Source organism: Garra rufa, chromosome 1 (assembly GCF_049309525.1).
Source record: "Garra rufa chromosome 1, GarRuf1.0, whole genome shotgun sequence".
Lineage (NCBI taxonomy): Eukaryota > Metazoa > Chordata > Actinopteri > Cypriniformes > Cyprinidae > Garra > Garra rufa.
Window position 1 is genome coordinate 30,035,863 of NC_133361.1, and position 16,509 is coordinate 30,052,371.

Consider the following 16,509-nt stretch of genomic DNA (forward strand, 5'->3'; position numbering starts at 1 on the left):
TTTTCGACATACCCTAACTGTCATGAACTGGAATACACAGAGTTCACGCAGAGCTAGGCAAGACGTGCATTTGAGATTAAAAAATATACAAGTTGTAAAAGTTCTTAGAAAATAGCCGATTGTTTCACTAGATAAGACCTATCCTCCTCGGCTGGGATCATTTAGAGCCCTTTGAAGCTTAATTTAAACTGCATTTTGTAAGTTCAAACTCAGGGGCACTATAGAACTCCATTATATGGAAAGAAATCCTGAAATGTTTTCCTCAAAAAACATAATTTCTTAACGTCTGAAGAAAAAAAGACTTGAAAATCTTGGATGACAAGGGGGCGAGTACATTATCTGTACATTTTTGTTCTCAAAGTGAACTATTCATTTAATCCATGGTAGATGCCATATTGAATTTTTATGTGGATGATAAAGAAGGTGCATTGTATAGTCTTGCAGTCTTTACAGTGTGAGTCACACGAAATTTAATAACCTCAAAAAGTTTGTTAGAATTTGTATGTTGTTAAACAACAATGCAATCCAATGAACACACTCTACTTATGCCTCAGAGCTTTGTTTTCAGTCCAAAAAATGAAATATGGCTCTACCCTGACTATTAGGTCTATTTACTGTGTTAATATGAGCGAATTTTCCATATTGATTTTTCGCATACCTGTATTTTGAACAACGCATTGAATTGTGTTTTGCTTTAGGGTTAAAGGAAATGTCTGTGAACTTTTCCTGGCCAGAGGCGTCAGCTTTTTAAAACACCACTGTGCCCTAGTAAAACATTACTGATAAATACTAATATAAAGATTACCATACACCTACCTGTGATAATTTTTTTCTGATAATATTTCAGCAATCAATGTTTTCTATGAGCTGTTTAGAATTAGAACAGTGGGATTCATCAGGACAGTTTACTCGTTTTAAAAAGCTTGCTGCGGTTTCTAATATCGCAATAGAAATTTAATATTTTATAGAGAGAAAATAAAAAGAGCTGGATGAGGTTGATATTTATTATGGATGAAACAAAACTTGAAAGCATCTTCTAGCATTTGTCAACTACAAAGCAGCTCTTTAATGCTTTTAATGCCTCTTTAAAGACGATTCATATCCATTTATAGTCAAAAACAGTATTTAAAAATGATATGATTCTCAATATACAAAATATTTTTTTTTAAATACTAAATATTTTTTAACTGATGAAAGTCTAGAAATGCCCCGGCCCTGGTGGAAATTTACTAGTCGGCTTACATGTTTCAACAGTTTTCCCTGCTGTTTCCCCAAAATTTGTAATTGTTTTACTGGTTATAATGGGAGGTGTATTGGTTTTATTGGACACTGTAATAGACCCTGTGGGGTTTTACTGGTAATTGGTTGGCTTCTATTGCTGGCTTGTTAAAACCACCAAATCCTAATGGAATATGTGCCAAAACACACTACAGAAAACCAATTTTTATGGTTTTAATAGTTAAAAGCTGATGGTTTGTAATGGCATTTGTAGTGGAAACCATTTGTTTTTTTTGTGTTTTCAGCAGGGTTGTTTTCTTCCAGTGTTCATTATGTCTGGTTTTTATATTATTTAGTATGTCTGTTTGGTTTAGATCAATTAAACACTACTATACACTACCAGTCAAAAGTTTTTGAACAGTGAGATTTTTAATGTTTTTAAACTCTTCTGCTGATCAAGCCTGCATTCATTTAATCCAAAATACAGCAAAAGAAGTAATATAATATTGTGAAATATTTTTACTATTTAAAATACCTGCTTTTTATTTGAATATATTTTAAAATGCAATTTATTCCTGTGATTTCAAAGCTGAATTTTCAGCATCATTACTCCAGTCTTCAGTGTCACATGATCCTTCAGAAATCATTCTAATATGCTGATTTGTTGCTCAAGAAACATTTTTTTAAACTATTATTATCAACATTTAAAACAGTTGAGTATATTTTTTTTCAGGATTCTTTGATGAGTAGAAAGATCCAAAGATCAGCTTTTATCTGAAATTAAAAAAAGCTTTTGTAACCGTATACAGTATACCATTCAAACGCTTGGAGTCAGTATCATTTATTAATTGGGGGAAGAAATTAATACTTTAATTTAGCAAGGATGCTTTAAATTGATCAAAAGTGATGATAAAGACAACGATTTCTATTTTAGATTCATCAAAGAAACCTGAAAAAAATCTACTTTTAACATAATAATAAACAGTTATTTTAAATAGTAAACATATTTACAATTTTTACTGCTTTTGCTGTACTTTGGATCAAATAAATGCAGGCTCAGTGAGCAGAGGAGACTATTTTGAAAAGACATTAAAAACCCTACTGTTCAAAAACTTTTGACTGGTAGTGTATGTCAAAACACACAGCGGGAAACTATTTTTAATGGTTTAAATGGTTTAAAGTTGATGGTTTGTAATGCAATGGTATTTATAGTGGAATTTCTGTGATGGGCACGGTTTATATTATTCTTTTATTCAGCAGGGTTGTTTGGTATGTTTGTTTGGTTCGGACCAAGTAAACAATATTATAAGTACAACTAGCAGCAACTGTTGAACTGTGTGACACGGCAGGTCATGTGATGTCAACATGGCGGCGTCCATGAGGGGGCGACCTGCTCATTGTAGAATAAAACAGCTTTTTCCAGAAGACTTCTGTCTTATCTCTGCATCCGCATATCATTTTAATTACATTCCTCGAGGCGCTGTTCACCTCCAAATCGTTTAATTGGCCAAACGCATTTCTGAGAGCACATTTACAGTGCAGTGGAAGTGAATCGAAGGCGCTCTTCACACTCCAGGGTTTCCTCGCCTTCATCTTTTTTTTCTTCTCCAGGCGGCAGTGTGATTTCTGGCCGTGCGCGGCGCTGCACATCTCCTGCTCCTCTCTCACTCACTCGCTCGCTCGCTCTCTCACTCGCACACGGGCACAGGAGTGTGAGAGACAGCCATGGAGAGGTGGAGAAGCGACTGTTTTCTTTGTTATTTTTAAACTCCGGGATCCGCATCGATGACACGATTCACATCTCGCCGCATACAACGCTATTCCCGATGCGCTCGAAAACGGAAAGTAGGTTCTCACAGGTACAGTACGGAACACTTTTTTTTCCTCCTCCTGGCTTGGGTGTAATGGGGGTTTGCGGTAGCGGAGAGAGAGAGAGATGAAATGCACCGTCGCTTTTTCGCTGCTCGCGTTCGAATCCGCCGCGAGGTCGAGCGCTCGGATTATCGGCGCGCAATGCGCGTTCCGGAGTGCGAAAATCAGTGTTGCAAAGTTGCACACTAGTCCCTGGGCTGCGGAAGGGCCTGGCTGTGTGTGTGTGTATGGAGTTTGTTTCTTACTTTCCCCTCCCCCATCCGCTCCTGCTGCTGCTGCTGAGGCCGAGACATGAATGCGATGAATGTGGGGCTCACTTCAAAGCAGATCGTGAGGGCAGCGAAAGGGGTGTTATAATGTCGTCAGCGAAGGAAAAACGCAGCGAACGCGATCCGTTTTTAGATGGCCGTTTTTCTCTTCCCGTGCGTAAGTGGGATGATCGGATATATCGGCGTTTGTAGTGGTTAAAGATGGCTAGCGTGCTGTGACAACGTGTTCTCACACTAGTTGAGTCGGAACAGCAGAACAAGCTGAGTAGAAATGTCGGCTCTTGCACTCAAAGATGGTGAAAGTGTTTTTCACCATCTATTCTCACTTGTTCGGGAAGGTCTCGCTCCGCACGTACTTCCTCTCATCGCGCGATGCGTTCTTTGATGCGGTTGATGTTTGCTCTATTTATGTTTTCAACTTATCACGGCTTGTTGCTAGTTAGGCTGGTGTTTAGCTCGGCTTTGTTTTTTAAATAACAACATTAGCATGTTTATAAATTCGCGTCTTGCGCTGGATTAGCCTGCTAGCTCATCGCCATTGAAGTTCGCGCTGGTAAAGTTATTGACTGGGAAAGCTCAAGGTTTCTTTCCTCCTCAGCTCGCTTATCAAGAACATCAGACGAAATCTAGTTGGCAGGCAGTCACAGGTTTTAAGGTCGGAACTTGAAAGTGTTGGATTTATGGTCGGTGTCATAAAGCGTGTCACAGGTGAGTTCAAGAGTGTTTGTTGCCATGATCGCTGCCCTTTTTTCTGCTATCTTTGCTTTAAGATAGATGCCTGAGGCCACTGGAAGTTTGATGGGGTTGTAGGGCAATGCAGTGGGTAATTAAACCTAGATAGCCCAAAAGGTGTACTATTGGAGCCTTTATTACAGTGTAATTGACTCGTATCTCTTTAATGTTAAAAATGTGCAGTTCTTGTTTGGTTACACTTATGTGACCCTAGACCACAAAACCAGTCATAAGGGTCAATTTTCCAAGCTTTCCAAGTAATTGAAAATCTGCAATCTGAGGGTGCAAAAAATCTAAATATTGAGAAAATCACCTTTAAAGTTGTCCAAATGAAGTTCTTAGCAGTGCATATTACTAATCAAAAATTATGTTTTGATATATTTACGGTCGGAAATTTACAAAATATCTTTATGAAACATGATCTTAATATCCTAAAGATTTTTGGCATAAAATAAAAATTGGTCATTTTTACCCATACAATGTTTTGTTGGCTATTGCTACAATTATACCTATGTTACTTACGACTGGTTTTGTGGTCCAGGGTCACGTTACATGTACATACTATAGTAATAACACTAAATTGTGCATAATTGCAAACAACTAAATCTATAGTATATACATGTTGTTCATTAATATTGGTGTGTTTATATTGTAACACGGACAACTAATGCACAGAAGTTGTTGTTGTTTGGGTACATGCTTATTTAGCTTTTTGTGACAATTTCTGATATAAAAATGGTTGTTTTACTTGATATTTCTGCTACAGTATGTCGTAGTGTTACACAGCTTGTCACATAAGATCCAGTATACTGAGAAAACACTATGGTATGAAATTATTTTGAATTATTGCTGACACCATGTTGTTGTCGTCTTTGTAATGTTATTCTCTTATTATAGGTATTTGTGACCCTGGGCCACAAAAAACAGTCATAATTTTCTGAAATTGAGATTTAGAATAAATAAGATGTATGATGCATCTTCATGGAACATGATGTTCACTTAATATACTAATGATTTTTGGCATAAAAAAGAAAAATCAATAACCCATACAATGTATTTTTGTATCTCTACAAATACACCCATGCGATTTATGACTGGTTTTGTGGTCCAGGGTTACATTTGTGTTTGTTGAAATGAAACGTTACACCCACATGAACTTATCAGCACTATTTTACACAGGGTTTTACATTGATTGAGCGTTTCTGAATGTTTTTCCCATGCCTCTCTCTCTTCTCTTATAGGAGGAATTCTTTCGCAGTGGCATTAATAGAAGTCTGGATATAAACTTTCTGCCTTGTGGGCTGTACTGGGACAGGGTGCAGGGACACTGTGAGCATGAGCGTAAACGAGACGGGCTGTTATCTCCCAGACGTGGGCAGCGGCTTCACTGAGGATGCCCCCAGACCCCCGGTCCCCGGGGAGGAGGGCGATCTGGTGTCCAGCGATGTACGGCAATACAGTCACAGTTTCTACTCATCTAAAAGCGAGAGCCTCAAGAATGAGACCTCCATTGCTACGCCCAGAAGGCCCGACCTGGACCTGGGCTATGAGCCCGAGGGTAGCGCTTCGCCGACGCCACCCTACCTGAAGTGGGCGGAGTCCTTGCACTCGCTTTTAGACGACCAAGATGGCATCCACCTTTTCAGGACTTTCCTCAAGCAGGAGGAATGCGCTGACTTGCTGGACTTCTGGTTCGCCTGCAGCGGCTTCCGCAAGCAGGAGGCCAATGAAGGCAACGAGAAGATGCTGAAACTCGCGAAAGCCATTTACAAAAAGTACATCTTGGATAACAATGGCATCGTGTCCAGGCAGATCAAACCAGCCACCAAGAGCTTCATCAAGGACTGCGTGATGAAGCTCCACATCGATCCCGCCATGTTCGACCAGGCGCAGACTGAAATTCAGACTATGATTGAAGAAAACACCTACCCTTTGTTTTTAAAGTCCGACATCTACTTGGAATACACCAGGACGGGCGGAGAGAGTCCCAAACTGTTTAGCGACCAGAGCTCAGTGACGGGCAATGGCAAAGCCCTGCCGGGCTACCTGCCGACTCTGAACGAAGACGAGGAGTGGCGGTGCGACCAAGAGCAGGAGCAGAACCACGAAAGCGACCCCACTCCCAGCAACAGGCTGACCCAGAAGCTGCTCATGGAAACGGTGCCTCAGCGGGTGGCCAACAGTAAAAGATATCAGGACAACCGTGAGTACAGGTAAATCCCTGCAGCTTTGAAAAGCTTCTCTCCCTTCTTCCATTCCCCTTCCCCCCTCGCGGTGCAAGCGCAGTCAGAAGAAAAAGATAAAAAGGGAATCTGAGTTAAGCACAGCCTTCCACAGGAGATGAGAGGAATGCAGTATAGGCAGAAACCTCTAAGTAGCTGCGACTGAGGTAGCAAGACAGATAGCGGGTCGCAGCGATGTCTTTGCCTACTGCGAGTTGGTGCAAGTGGGTACTCTTTGTGTTCTCCATGCAGGTGTCTCTTGAATGGCAGGCTTTGCAGCAGAATAAAGGTTTCTTCAGGAGAACCACAACATGGATTCTCTTTAGAATGTGCACAAAGGAAGAAACTGCATTGAATATTTCGAGAGAAAGAAAGAATGCGCGCACTCCAAAAAAGTTTGGAGGTATAGATTGAACAGATGCATTCAGGGACGTTTTACCTATCTGATCTAATGCACTTTGAAGCCCACAGCTGTGTATAGATTTGGTGTGTTTCTGAAAGTGTTCAGATCTCTATCCCTCATACCACCCATGGTTTGCGCGCCGAGCGAGCGTATTGGAATGTATGCTTCAGGTATTGTGTTTTGTAATGAATTTTTTGTGCTCAGACATTCCCCCGGCATTCCTCGCCACCGGTTCTGATGGCCTATTGTGCTCTTTTAGCGCACGTATCTCACCACGTCGCACCGACATCGTTTAATCTGGAGGGACGTGGTTTTTAAGCCGTGCTGTGAAATTTACAGCAAATCACTTGATGCATCAGAGCCTCGAGTCCCTCCATATGAGCAAAATGGGATTTAGAGATGTGACTGCTAAATACTTTAATCCTTGTCCTGCTGGAATAGAAAGCGGTGCATGTGGGCCTTTGAACAGCCTCTGCTGAAGATTACAAAGCTTTCCATCCTAGATTTAAAAGCAAATATCGACAGGTGCTTTCACAATGACATTTCAAAGCAATAAGCCACTCCAGGTATGATGTGTTCGTACGTTTCCACTATGGTAAAATCACTTTTTACTTTTACATGCGCTGATATATTCAAGCTACAGCAGCTTTTTGTCTGTCCACATATATGCATTTTCTCATAATTGATTATGAGAAGGGTTAAATGCATGTTGCCACATCTTTTAAGTTTAGTCAAAAATAAAAAGTCTATCACTTAATCACCCTCAACCTATATGACTGACTTTTTTTTGTGGGACATAAAAGAAGAGATTTTGAGAAATGTCTTAGTGTTCTTGTCCATACAGTGGAAGTCAGTGGTAACCAAATTGTTTAATTAAACAAAATCACCTTTTGTGATCTATATAAGAAAGTAAGTGACGTGAGGGTGAGTAAATGATGACTGAATCTTTGTTTTCGCTTAAACATTCCTGGGTTGAAAGAAAAAAAAAAAACTGGGTTGGTGTAATTTTGGTCTGACTAAACTTTTAATGTGTGTGTAAATTAGTGTTTCTCAACCTTTTTGACTTCCCTCTTCGTTCACAACAATATTTAAAGACAACGTAAATAACAATATTCGTAGGTCCTGTGATTTTTCCAGTTGTTTTTAATTTACTGGATGAGAATTAATAAGGAGTAAAACATTAATTTTACTCTCAATTTATATCTGCTAAAAATATTTTAGAGCTTGGCATAACTAGAGAAAATTTTTGTTTGACTTTTTATCTCACAACTCAAATGCTCTCACAATTGTGAGTTTACATCTCTCAGACTTTATTTATTCAAATTCCGTCATATACACTCGCAATTCTGACTTTTTTTCTCAGAACTGTGAGATTAAAAATGCACCACTGCGAGTTATAAAGTCAGAATTGTAAGATATAAACTCGCAATTCTGACCATTTCTCAGAATTGCGAGTTTATATCTCACAATTCTGAGGAAAAAAGTCAAAATTGTGAGAAGTTGAAATAACCTTTTTATTCAGCGGCAAAAACAGGCTTCCATTGAAATGTGTATACATTTCCATAAAAAGGTAAAATTTTAACTTTTACATTGTTTACACATCTAAAAATCATCTTTTTTTTTAAGACCAAGGGACCTTTGGTTCCTCATTGGAGAAAAAAAAAACTTAAAGTGAATTAAATAATCTTGATTTTAGTTCTGGTTTGTTAATGGTGTTTTTTTCTTATTTAAAATATTTGCAAGTTATCTTGAGACAACTTTAGATGTTTTCTGAGGCTCCCTGGTTGGGAAACACTGATGTAAATGCATTTACTTTGAACAGCCATTTACTTTTCTAAAACTAAACATTAAAAGGGCAATAGTTTGACAATCACAGTCAGAATAAACATTTATTCTGTTGACCGTTTGACCAGCTGTGATACAACTTGGCACATTCATTTCAAGTGGTATTTTAACTTTGAATGCAGGTCATCCAATCAGAGTCTGAACGATCATTTCCTTAATGTGAATTTCGGCATTTGTACAACATGTTTTTCCTCTCTCGGTGCGAAAGCTTAAATTCTAAGCAGGCATGGAGGAGCAGGAGGAGGATTTACACAGCCTGATTTAGCCTCTGTAAAATGCTCAAGCATACATTGTGCTCCGTTGCTCTGATGTGCTCAACTGCACTGTGTTCACTGCTGGCACTCCTCCCGCAAAGAGATTGAAAATTGCGGAAATCTACCCCTAGAAGTTGACCCAGTTTTCTCTCAACTGTCTGAGACAAACCTTGACATCTGTTGATGGTGCAGTAACCCTGTTCTGTCCAAAACCTCAGCGCTTTAGATGTTCAGGTGAGGTATAAAGATGAGAAACATCCCCAGGAGTGTTCTGAAAGGAAATGCGCCTCTCTTTGAGATTGTTTTGCAGCATCTTCCTCTTCCCTTCCTCCTTTTGACTCGCATCTTCTCCCGACAGTTTATGTTTAGCGTTGGGAGGGCTTTGCGTGGCGTTTAAATTTTTTGAATGCATTAAAGGGTACTTCTTTTAACGAGCTTTGACATGAGAAAACGAAAGACTCGATGACAGATAGATATTGTTAAACCGCAGAAACACCCTCCACTCTCCACCCAGCTCAATGTATGTTCCGTTGCCTCTGGACCTGATGTGTTTTTAATTAGCGGGCGCAATGCATTTGTGAGGCTGTGTTCAAATGATTTTTTCATTAGGCCTACATGAAGTATTTGGCTGGGATTATAGAAAGACATCACGTTTATTTTTTAAATAGCCTTTTAGGTAAATGCTTTAGGGTTTCGTGCATGTAAATTTTGCTGGAGTCATATGTCTTTGATTTGCTGGCAAAAAAAAGGAAGTGAGGGAATTCAGGAGTTTCTCAGTATGGAAATATACTGCCAGTTCGTTTGGTAATAAAGCCGCAGCGATTGTCTGTAATGTGTATCGTTAAGTCTAGAAATAAATCCTCGGCTTTACCAAGAGTGCTGGACAAAATATTAATCTAATGCTAGGAGAGGAATTTGCTCCAGCAGGAATAAGTATGAAAATGTTTTTTTTTTTTTCTCTCGCTTCTGTTTTTGATCTTTTGCACTAAAGTAGGAGTGCATAGTAGATATGTGCTGAAATTAGAGGTTTATGTTATTGATTGCTATATTAGATATGTGATCCTGGACCACAAAACAGTCATAAGCGTAATTTTTTTGAAAATAGACAGCTAAATTAAGCACATTGATGTATGGTTTGTTGGGATAGGACAATATTTGGCCAAGATACAACTTTTTGAAAATCTGTAATCTGAGGGTGCAAAAAAATCAAAATATTGTGAAAATTTCCTTTAAAGTAGTGCAAAAGAAGATCTTAGCAATGCATATTACTAATCAAAAATTAAGTTTTGATATATTTGCAGTAGGAAATTTACTAAATATTTATTTGTCATAATAAAAATTTATCATTTTGACCCATACATTGTAATTTTGGCTACTGCTACAAATATACGTGTGCTTTTTAAGACACTTTTTAAGTTTTGTGGTCCAGCGTCGCATATATTTGTCTGTATTTAGTTTTTAATTGTAATTGCTCATTTCCGCTATTTTACATTTTGATGTCGTTAAAAAAGTTAATCTTAACAAACATACAAGTATTACATTTAATACTCGAAAGGAAATGCAACACACAGATCTCAAATTTTTATACAGTATATTATAATAGTGTTTTAAATTCACTGGGAGCTTTTAAAACTATTGATTTTAGTATGATGTTTTATTTTTACATTTTAGAAAACATATAGTATTGTAATATCACCCATTTATTGATTACATTCTTCGAACTTCCATTCAAAAGTTTGGGCTCCATAATAAGTTTTTAAACTGAGTGTCTTATGCTCACCAAGGCTTGTATTTATTTGATCATAAATACCGTATTATATTTTAAAATGATTATAATGTAAAAGAACAGTTTTCTGTTTTAACATTGTAAAATGTAATTTATTCCTATGATTGCAAAGCTGAATTATCAGCGTCATTACTTAGTCTTCAGTGTCACATGATTCTTAAAAATCATTTTAATATGCTCATTTAGAACCATTTCTTCTTATCAGTGTTAAAAACAGCGGATTATCAGGATTCTGTGATGAATAGAAAGATCAAAAGAACAGCATTTAGTCTTTTGTAACATTATAAATGTCTTTACTGTCACTTTTAATCAATTTAATGCATCCTTGGTGAATCAAAGTATTAATTTCTTTAAAAAAAAAAAAAACCTTATTGACCCAAATCTTTTGAACTGTAATGTATAAGAAAATGACTAGAGGCTTAGTAGCATTGGCCGTAATTGTAGTATCTTTGTGATTGGAATTAAATAAGTAATCCTTAGTAAATCTAATAGTAATTCTCATTGAATTAAGATTAATATGGCTGTTATAACTAAGAGTTTACTCTGTCTGCATCTAATATCAAGAGGAAATGGCAAAGTGGAATGTGAAGATCTCTTCACAGAGTGTACATGTTTTTATATATGCATTGTGTATGGATTTCTTTATGTTGTTGAGAGGAAATTGCAACTGTTATACGTTGAGTATGATGGTATGATATGATAAGACATGATACGACAGTCGTTCAGTAGCCGGTCAGTGCTTTCTCTTTGATTTGTGTGCTATGTGGCTCTATTAGAGGTAAAGTGTGATCTGAATCTCCTTTTACCTATGCTCCTGAGCTGCCTTTGAGGGTTTAATCTGTAGGAGTCTGGAGTCAGCTGTGATCACATGTAAAACGGAATGACAAAGAGCTCATAATTATTCTGAAAGTGGGGAGGTGCACAAATCTCGGGCGCAGCAATGTAACCTGCATCTAGGTAATGGCTCCTTTCAAATGCGCATCATGCTTTTGTCCCAGCGGAGTTGCTTTGGATGCAAGGATTTTTAAGTGGTAATGGGCTGCAAGAGGAGCCAGTTAAATCCTAACGTGCCTGTGCTTTTTATTCCGTACTCTAGCGCTGGATTTTTTTCTTTTTTTTTTTGCAGGAGATGTCACAGTAATTAAAGTGTTAGCTCAGTTGGATGTTGGCATGTGTATGTTATTGGGGGGAAGAGAAGCAGATCGATTCGTTTTGAATCGCAGTAATGATTCAGAGAGTCCAAATGCCCCCTGCCTGTTTTGGAGCCTTTGTTTTGTGAAGAATCAAATGGAATGGGGAATGCTGGGCATGTGGAGAGAGCTGCTGAAGGCTCGGGATCGTCTCCGAAGGATTCTGGGTATCTCTTATACGGTGAATATTGACATGGCTGCTGCTTGAATCATTAGAAGACCGTGGATGGGTTGAGAGCGAGGGATAATCACTGGAGACTGCGGAGAGCCTGGGTCTCTCTCTCTCGCTCGCTCTCTCTCCCCCCTCCTCTCTCGTGTTCTCTATTTTTCTCGTTTCTGTCTGTTTCTTTCTGTCCCTTTGCTTAGGCTGGTCATAAAGAGATGTTTCTCTCTCGGTTTTTGAGAGGTTCAAGCAGTGCCTGGCTGTTCCCAGGTGCCACACAATAAACAAGCCTTGTATAAACAGTGAGAATGTCATATTTTGAAATCATACTTCAAAACACCTCCTTCTCCTTTTGTAGTCTTGCGAAAATTACACGCGTGCCGTGCGGTAATGAATAACCGTAGAAGTATTTCGATTTGTGTCATACCTGTTCTTCCAGGAAGGAATCTATAGCTCAAGGTTGGCTACCTTTTTACGTTGCTCTTGTTTTCATCATCTCTGTGTCAAGCTTATATTGGCCATCCTGGATTCTGTTACATGCCTCCGTTGGCATGATGTACGTTAGCTGGGTAAATTCAGTCTGAGGGAAGCAGAGAACACTGATATTAATATTAAAATGGTGTAGGGGGAAGTAGACATTCATATTCTTGATGACGTTTTCAAGACCACTGTAAAAAGTGAGTACTGTGCTTTTGAACAGCGAAAAATTATTAGTATAGATATTAAGAAATTAAACTGAAAAAATGGTGTGTAGTGTTTAAGTATTTCTCAATTAAGTAAACATTATTGGAGTAAATATTCAGAAATGGTCAGTAATGAATTATATAAAAATAGTAAAAATAGCCCTATGAAATATTTAGTTTTTTTCCAAAATTCAATAAGATATATTTTTTTCTGAATTGTATTATTAAGGTTATTTGTTTGTAAAGAGCATTCTGTTAATATATTAAGCTAAGAGTAACATTCACAGACACTAGTCTATATAATTATTAGATTAACCTCTGGTTTCCCAGACATGGCTTACGCCTAGTCCTAGACTAAAATGTAAGTCTGAGCTGTTTCAGCTGAAGGAAACGTGCACTGACTGATCTTAAAATATATCTGTGCTAGGGCTGCACGATTAATCGAACGATGTTGTGAGGTGCGTTTAGTCAATGAAGCCGGTACTTTGATTAGTAGTAAATCTCCATCACGTGCGTTCAGCTGCGTTCAGCTGGAGCATTCAGAGGCGTAAATCACTGACAAGCTACGCCAAATCGCGCTCACAATCGAATGCGATTTTGAGCGCGATTTGGCGTAGCTTGTCAGTGATTTACGTCTCTGTGTATTAATTGTCGCTCCAGCTGAACGCACGTGATGGAGATTTACTACTAATCAAAGTACCGGCTTCATTGACTAAACGCACCTCACAACATTGTGCGATTAATCGTGCAGCCCTAATCTGTGCCTTTGTTTTGTCTCAAGACACCAGTAATGTTTTTTTCTAAGGCATGTTTATAAAACTTACTTAAATGTCTTAATTGAACTATGGCCTAATCCTTGTTTAGGCTAAACCCTGTCTATGAAACCGGGCATAGGTGTACTGCCCTACTTTTGATTCATTCATCCAAATTTTGCCTATATTTCATGACATTCTGCATTATACTGTAAATCACATTTTTCATGACTGGATGCTGTGATTCCTTGTTTTGCTGAAATCATATTCCACTTTACATTGATTTATATATATATATATAAAAAATAATTAAAACGCAAGTATTAGTAAATAAACCTGAGGGCAAAAGTTTACATACACCTTGCAGGATCTGTAAAATGTTAATTATGTTACCAAAATAAGAGGGATCATACAAAATGCATGATATTTTTGATTTAGTAATTACCTGAATATGATATTTCACATAAAGGATGTTTACATATAGTCCACAAGAGAAAATAATAGATGAATTTCATAAAAACGACCCCGTTCAAAAGTTTACATACACTTGATTCTTAATACTGTGTTGTTAGCTGAATGATCCACCTCTGTTTTTTTTTTTTATTGTTTGTTTAGTGATAGTTGTTCATGAGTCCCTAGTTTGTCCTGAACTGCCTGCTGTTCTTCAGAAAAATCCTTTAGGTCCCACAAATTCTGTGTTTTTTCAGCATTTTTGTGAATTTGAACCCTTTCAAATAATGACTGTTTAATTATAAAATCCATCTTTTCACACTGAGGACAACTGAGGGACTCATATGCAACTATTACAGAAGGTTCAAATGCTCACTGATTCCTCAGAAGGAAAAACAATGGATTGAATTTAAAGATCAGGGATAATGTAACTTATTTTGTCTTCTGAGGCTTAAGTATCTTCTGTAGCCTCTGAAGGGCAGTACTAAATGATAGGGATGGGCGAAAAATTCTGAGATCTTCCGAATGCATCGTGATTTTCTTTGAAATCGATTCTGAGCTTAGATTTTAACAGCAGATGGTCTCTAATCTAGTTTTTATCCACACACTCAAACGCTCACGGACAAGAGTGCTTAAGAGCACTTGTGCGTTCGGTTGAGTCATGTAACTTCACCTCGGCTCAGAATGCTTTTATGACTCAAGGTTAATGTAAACACAGCCCACTGTGAACACCCTTGTAATTCGCTTCAACCTTTTTGAATAGTATGAATGGTTATTTTAGGTTCAAGTGCGTGTGAGGATTTGGAAACAAGCAGAGCACGGCTGTTTCCAAAGCAAGCAGTGTCAAACTAAGCTCAGAATCGATTTGAGAAAAAAATCGCGATGTGTTTGGAAAATCTCAGAATCAATGCTGAATTATTTGTCGTTTTGCTTTGCAACGATTTATTGTCCCATCCCTACTAAATGGAAAAAATATGAAATTTAGGCAAAATAAGAAAAATGTACAAAATCTTCATTCTGTTCAAAAGTTTACACCCCTGGCTCTTAATGCATCGAGTTCCGTCTGAAGCGTCAGTGAGGGTTTAAACCTTCTGTAATAGTTGCATATAAGTCCCTCAGTGTGAAATGATCTTGATTTATTTTTTTATTTTTTCAAATTAAGTTGACAGTAAATTTACATTTACATCTCGATTTTCAGCAGTTAAACCACTAGTCAAAGAAATGTGTCATTAGGATAACATTGGACACTTCCAAGAGAAAGCAAGCTAGGAGAACAGGCATTAACCCAATTATATTTTAAGAGCACTTAAGCCGTGAAACACTAATTCCTGTTGCAGTTTTCGCATGACACGGTGGTGTCCTCAACTGTGTGGTATGTTTTTGTTCTTTGTCGGCATTAACTAATTGCAGGGTAATTTGGTTTACTGAGAATTTGATTGTCTGCGTTTTGCCTCACCCAGCCGAAAGCTCGCTTTGAAAATGTTTAAGGTTAATTATGTGATGAAACTCTTGATTAGCTTTGTGCTGTCATTAATAGACGGCAGGCCCTTTTTAAAAAGGTTTTTTTTCTCCTTTCAATAAAAAGACGGAGCAGGTAGGGCGTAGTGTTATCTTTATGACTTGTAACATTTTTGTGTGTAATTATAATTGAATGACGTAGGGATGCTCCAATCAGGTTTTTACAGGGATGCATTTTTCCTGTCATCTCAATAGTCATAAGCTAATCCTTATTTATATTTGTTTTTGGTTTTCTCCAGGAGCTCTGTCATAACACGTTATTTATAAGCTCCTAACTCCCAGTCGCTGTTAACTTCAATTAATCAACAGTTTGACAATCCTAGATAACAGCTATGGTATCATGTATAAAAATGAAATAAACATGCACAAAACATTCATTTTTTAAAATGTTTCTGATAGGCCTAAAAAGAACAAGGCAAACACAATATATCATATTAGCAGACATAGTCCTATGAGGAAATAATTACATTGAAATTCATTTGAACTCATTGGCGTAATGAAACTTAATGTGAGAGCTTTTGTATTTATTCATTATTGTTCATGGTTGACAGTTGTTGCTATTTAAGGGGAGACACTGAAGGCAAAAACACAGATTTTTCATGCACCTGTCAAGTTTGAGATTATGAAAAACCAAAATGCCCATAAAGTTTTTTTCAGACTAATGGAAAGAAAACATCCAAAAGACACTAAGTGTTTTTTTTTATAGCGCTTAATCTATTTGTGTCATTAGATTTCAATTACAATACATATTTTTAAAGGCCGTTTTCTCAAAATTAGTTTTTTCCACCTGCGCTGAGTCATAAATCTCCACTTCGGAAGCACACCAAACTTGACATTTTTATTCCCGTTTATATCCTGAAGGTTTTTACAGAGGGATTTGTTCATATATAATTTGCTTGATTTATATACAATTTTATTCCCCCCCAAATATTGTGAAAATATATTGTTTTTTGTTCTGTTTTCATTTTCTGAATTATAGAGTGACGGAAAAATTACATACCTGAAATTCCCTCTATAAAAACAATTGACTATAATATGTCAAAAATATTAAACCAGAATTTTGAAACTGAGTTCATCCAGTGTTTAGATTTGTACTGGAAATGTATGCAAGTTTGTGCATGTTTCATTAAATAATGCCTCATTTTCATATTT

At 37.5% G+C, this 16,509-nt stretch overlaps 1 protein-coding gene across 4 annotated transcripts in view; it reads left to right on the forward strand.

Moving 5' to 3' along the window:
* The first annotated feature begins 2,757 nt into the window (after positions 1 to 2,757).
* The window catches only part of axin1 (axin 1), a 42,569-nt gene continuing 28,817 nt past the window's right edge, over positions 2,758 to 16,509 (forward strand). The window contains exons 1-2 of one of the 4 annotated variants that reach the window (XM_073838722.1): positions 2,758 to 3,077; positions 5,333 to 6,304. In XM_073838722.1, the coding sequence (XP_073694823.1) occupies positions 5,427 to 6,304 (878 nt within the window). In that variant the 5' untranslated portion in view covers positions 2,758 to 3,077; positions 5,333 to 5,426. Of the gene's footprint in view, positions 3,078 to 5,332; positions 6,305 to 16,509 lie in introns of those variants that run through there. The other 3 variants (XM_073838712.1, XM_073838703.1, XM_073838730.1) reach the window with 3 other exon arrangements.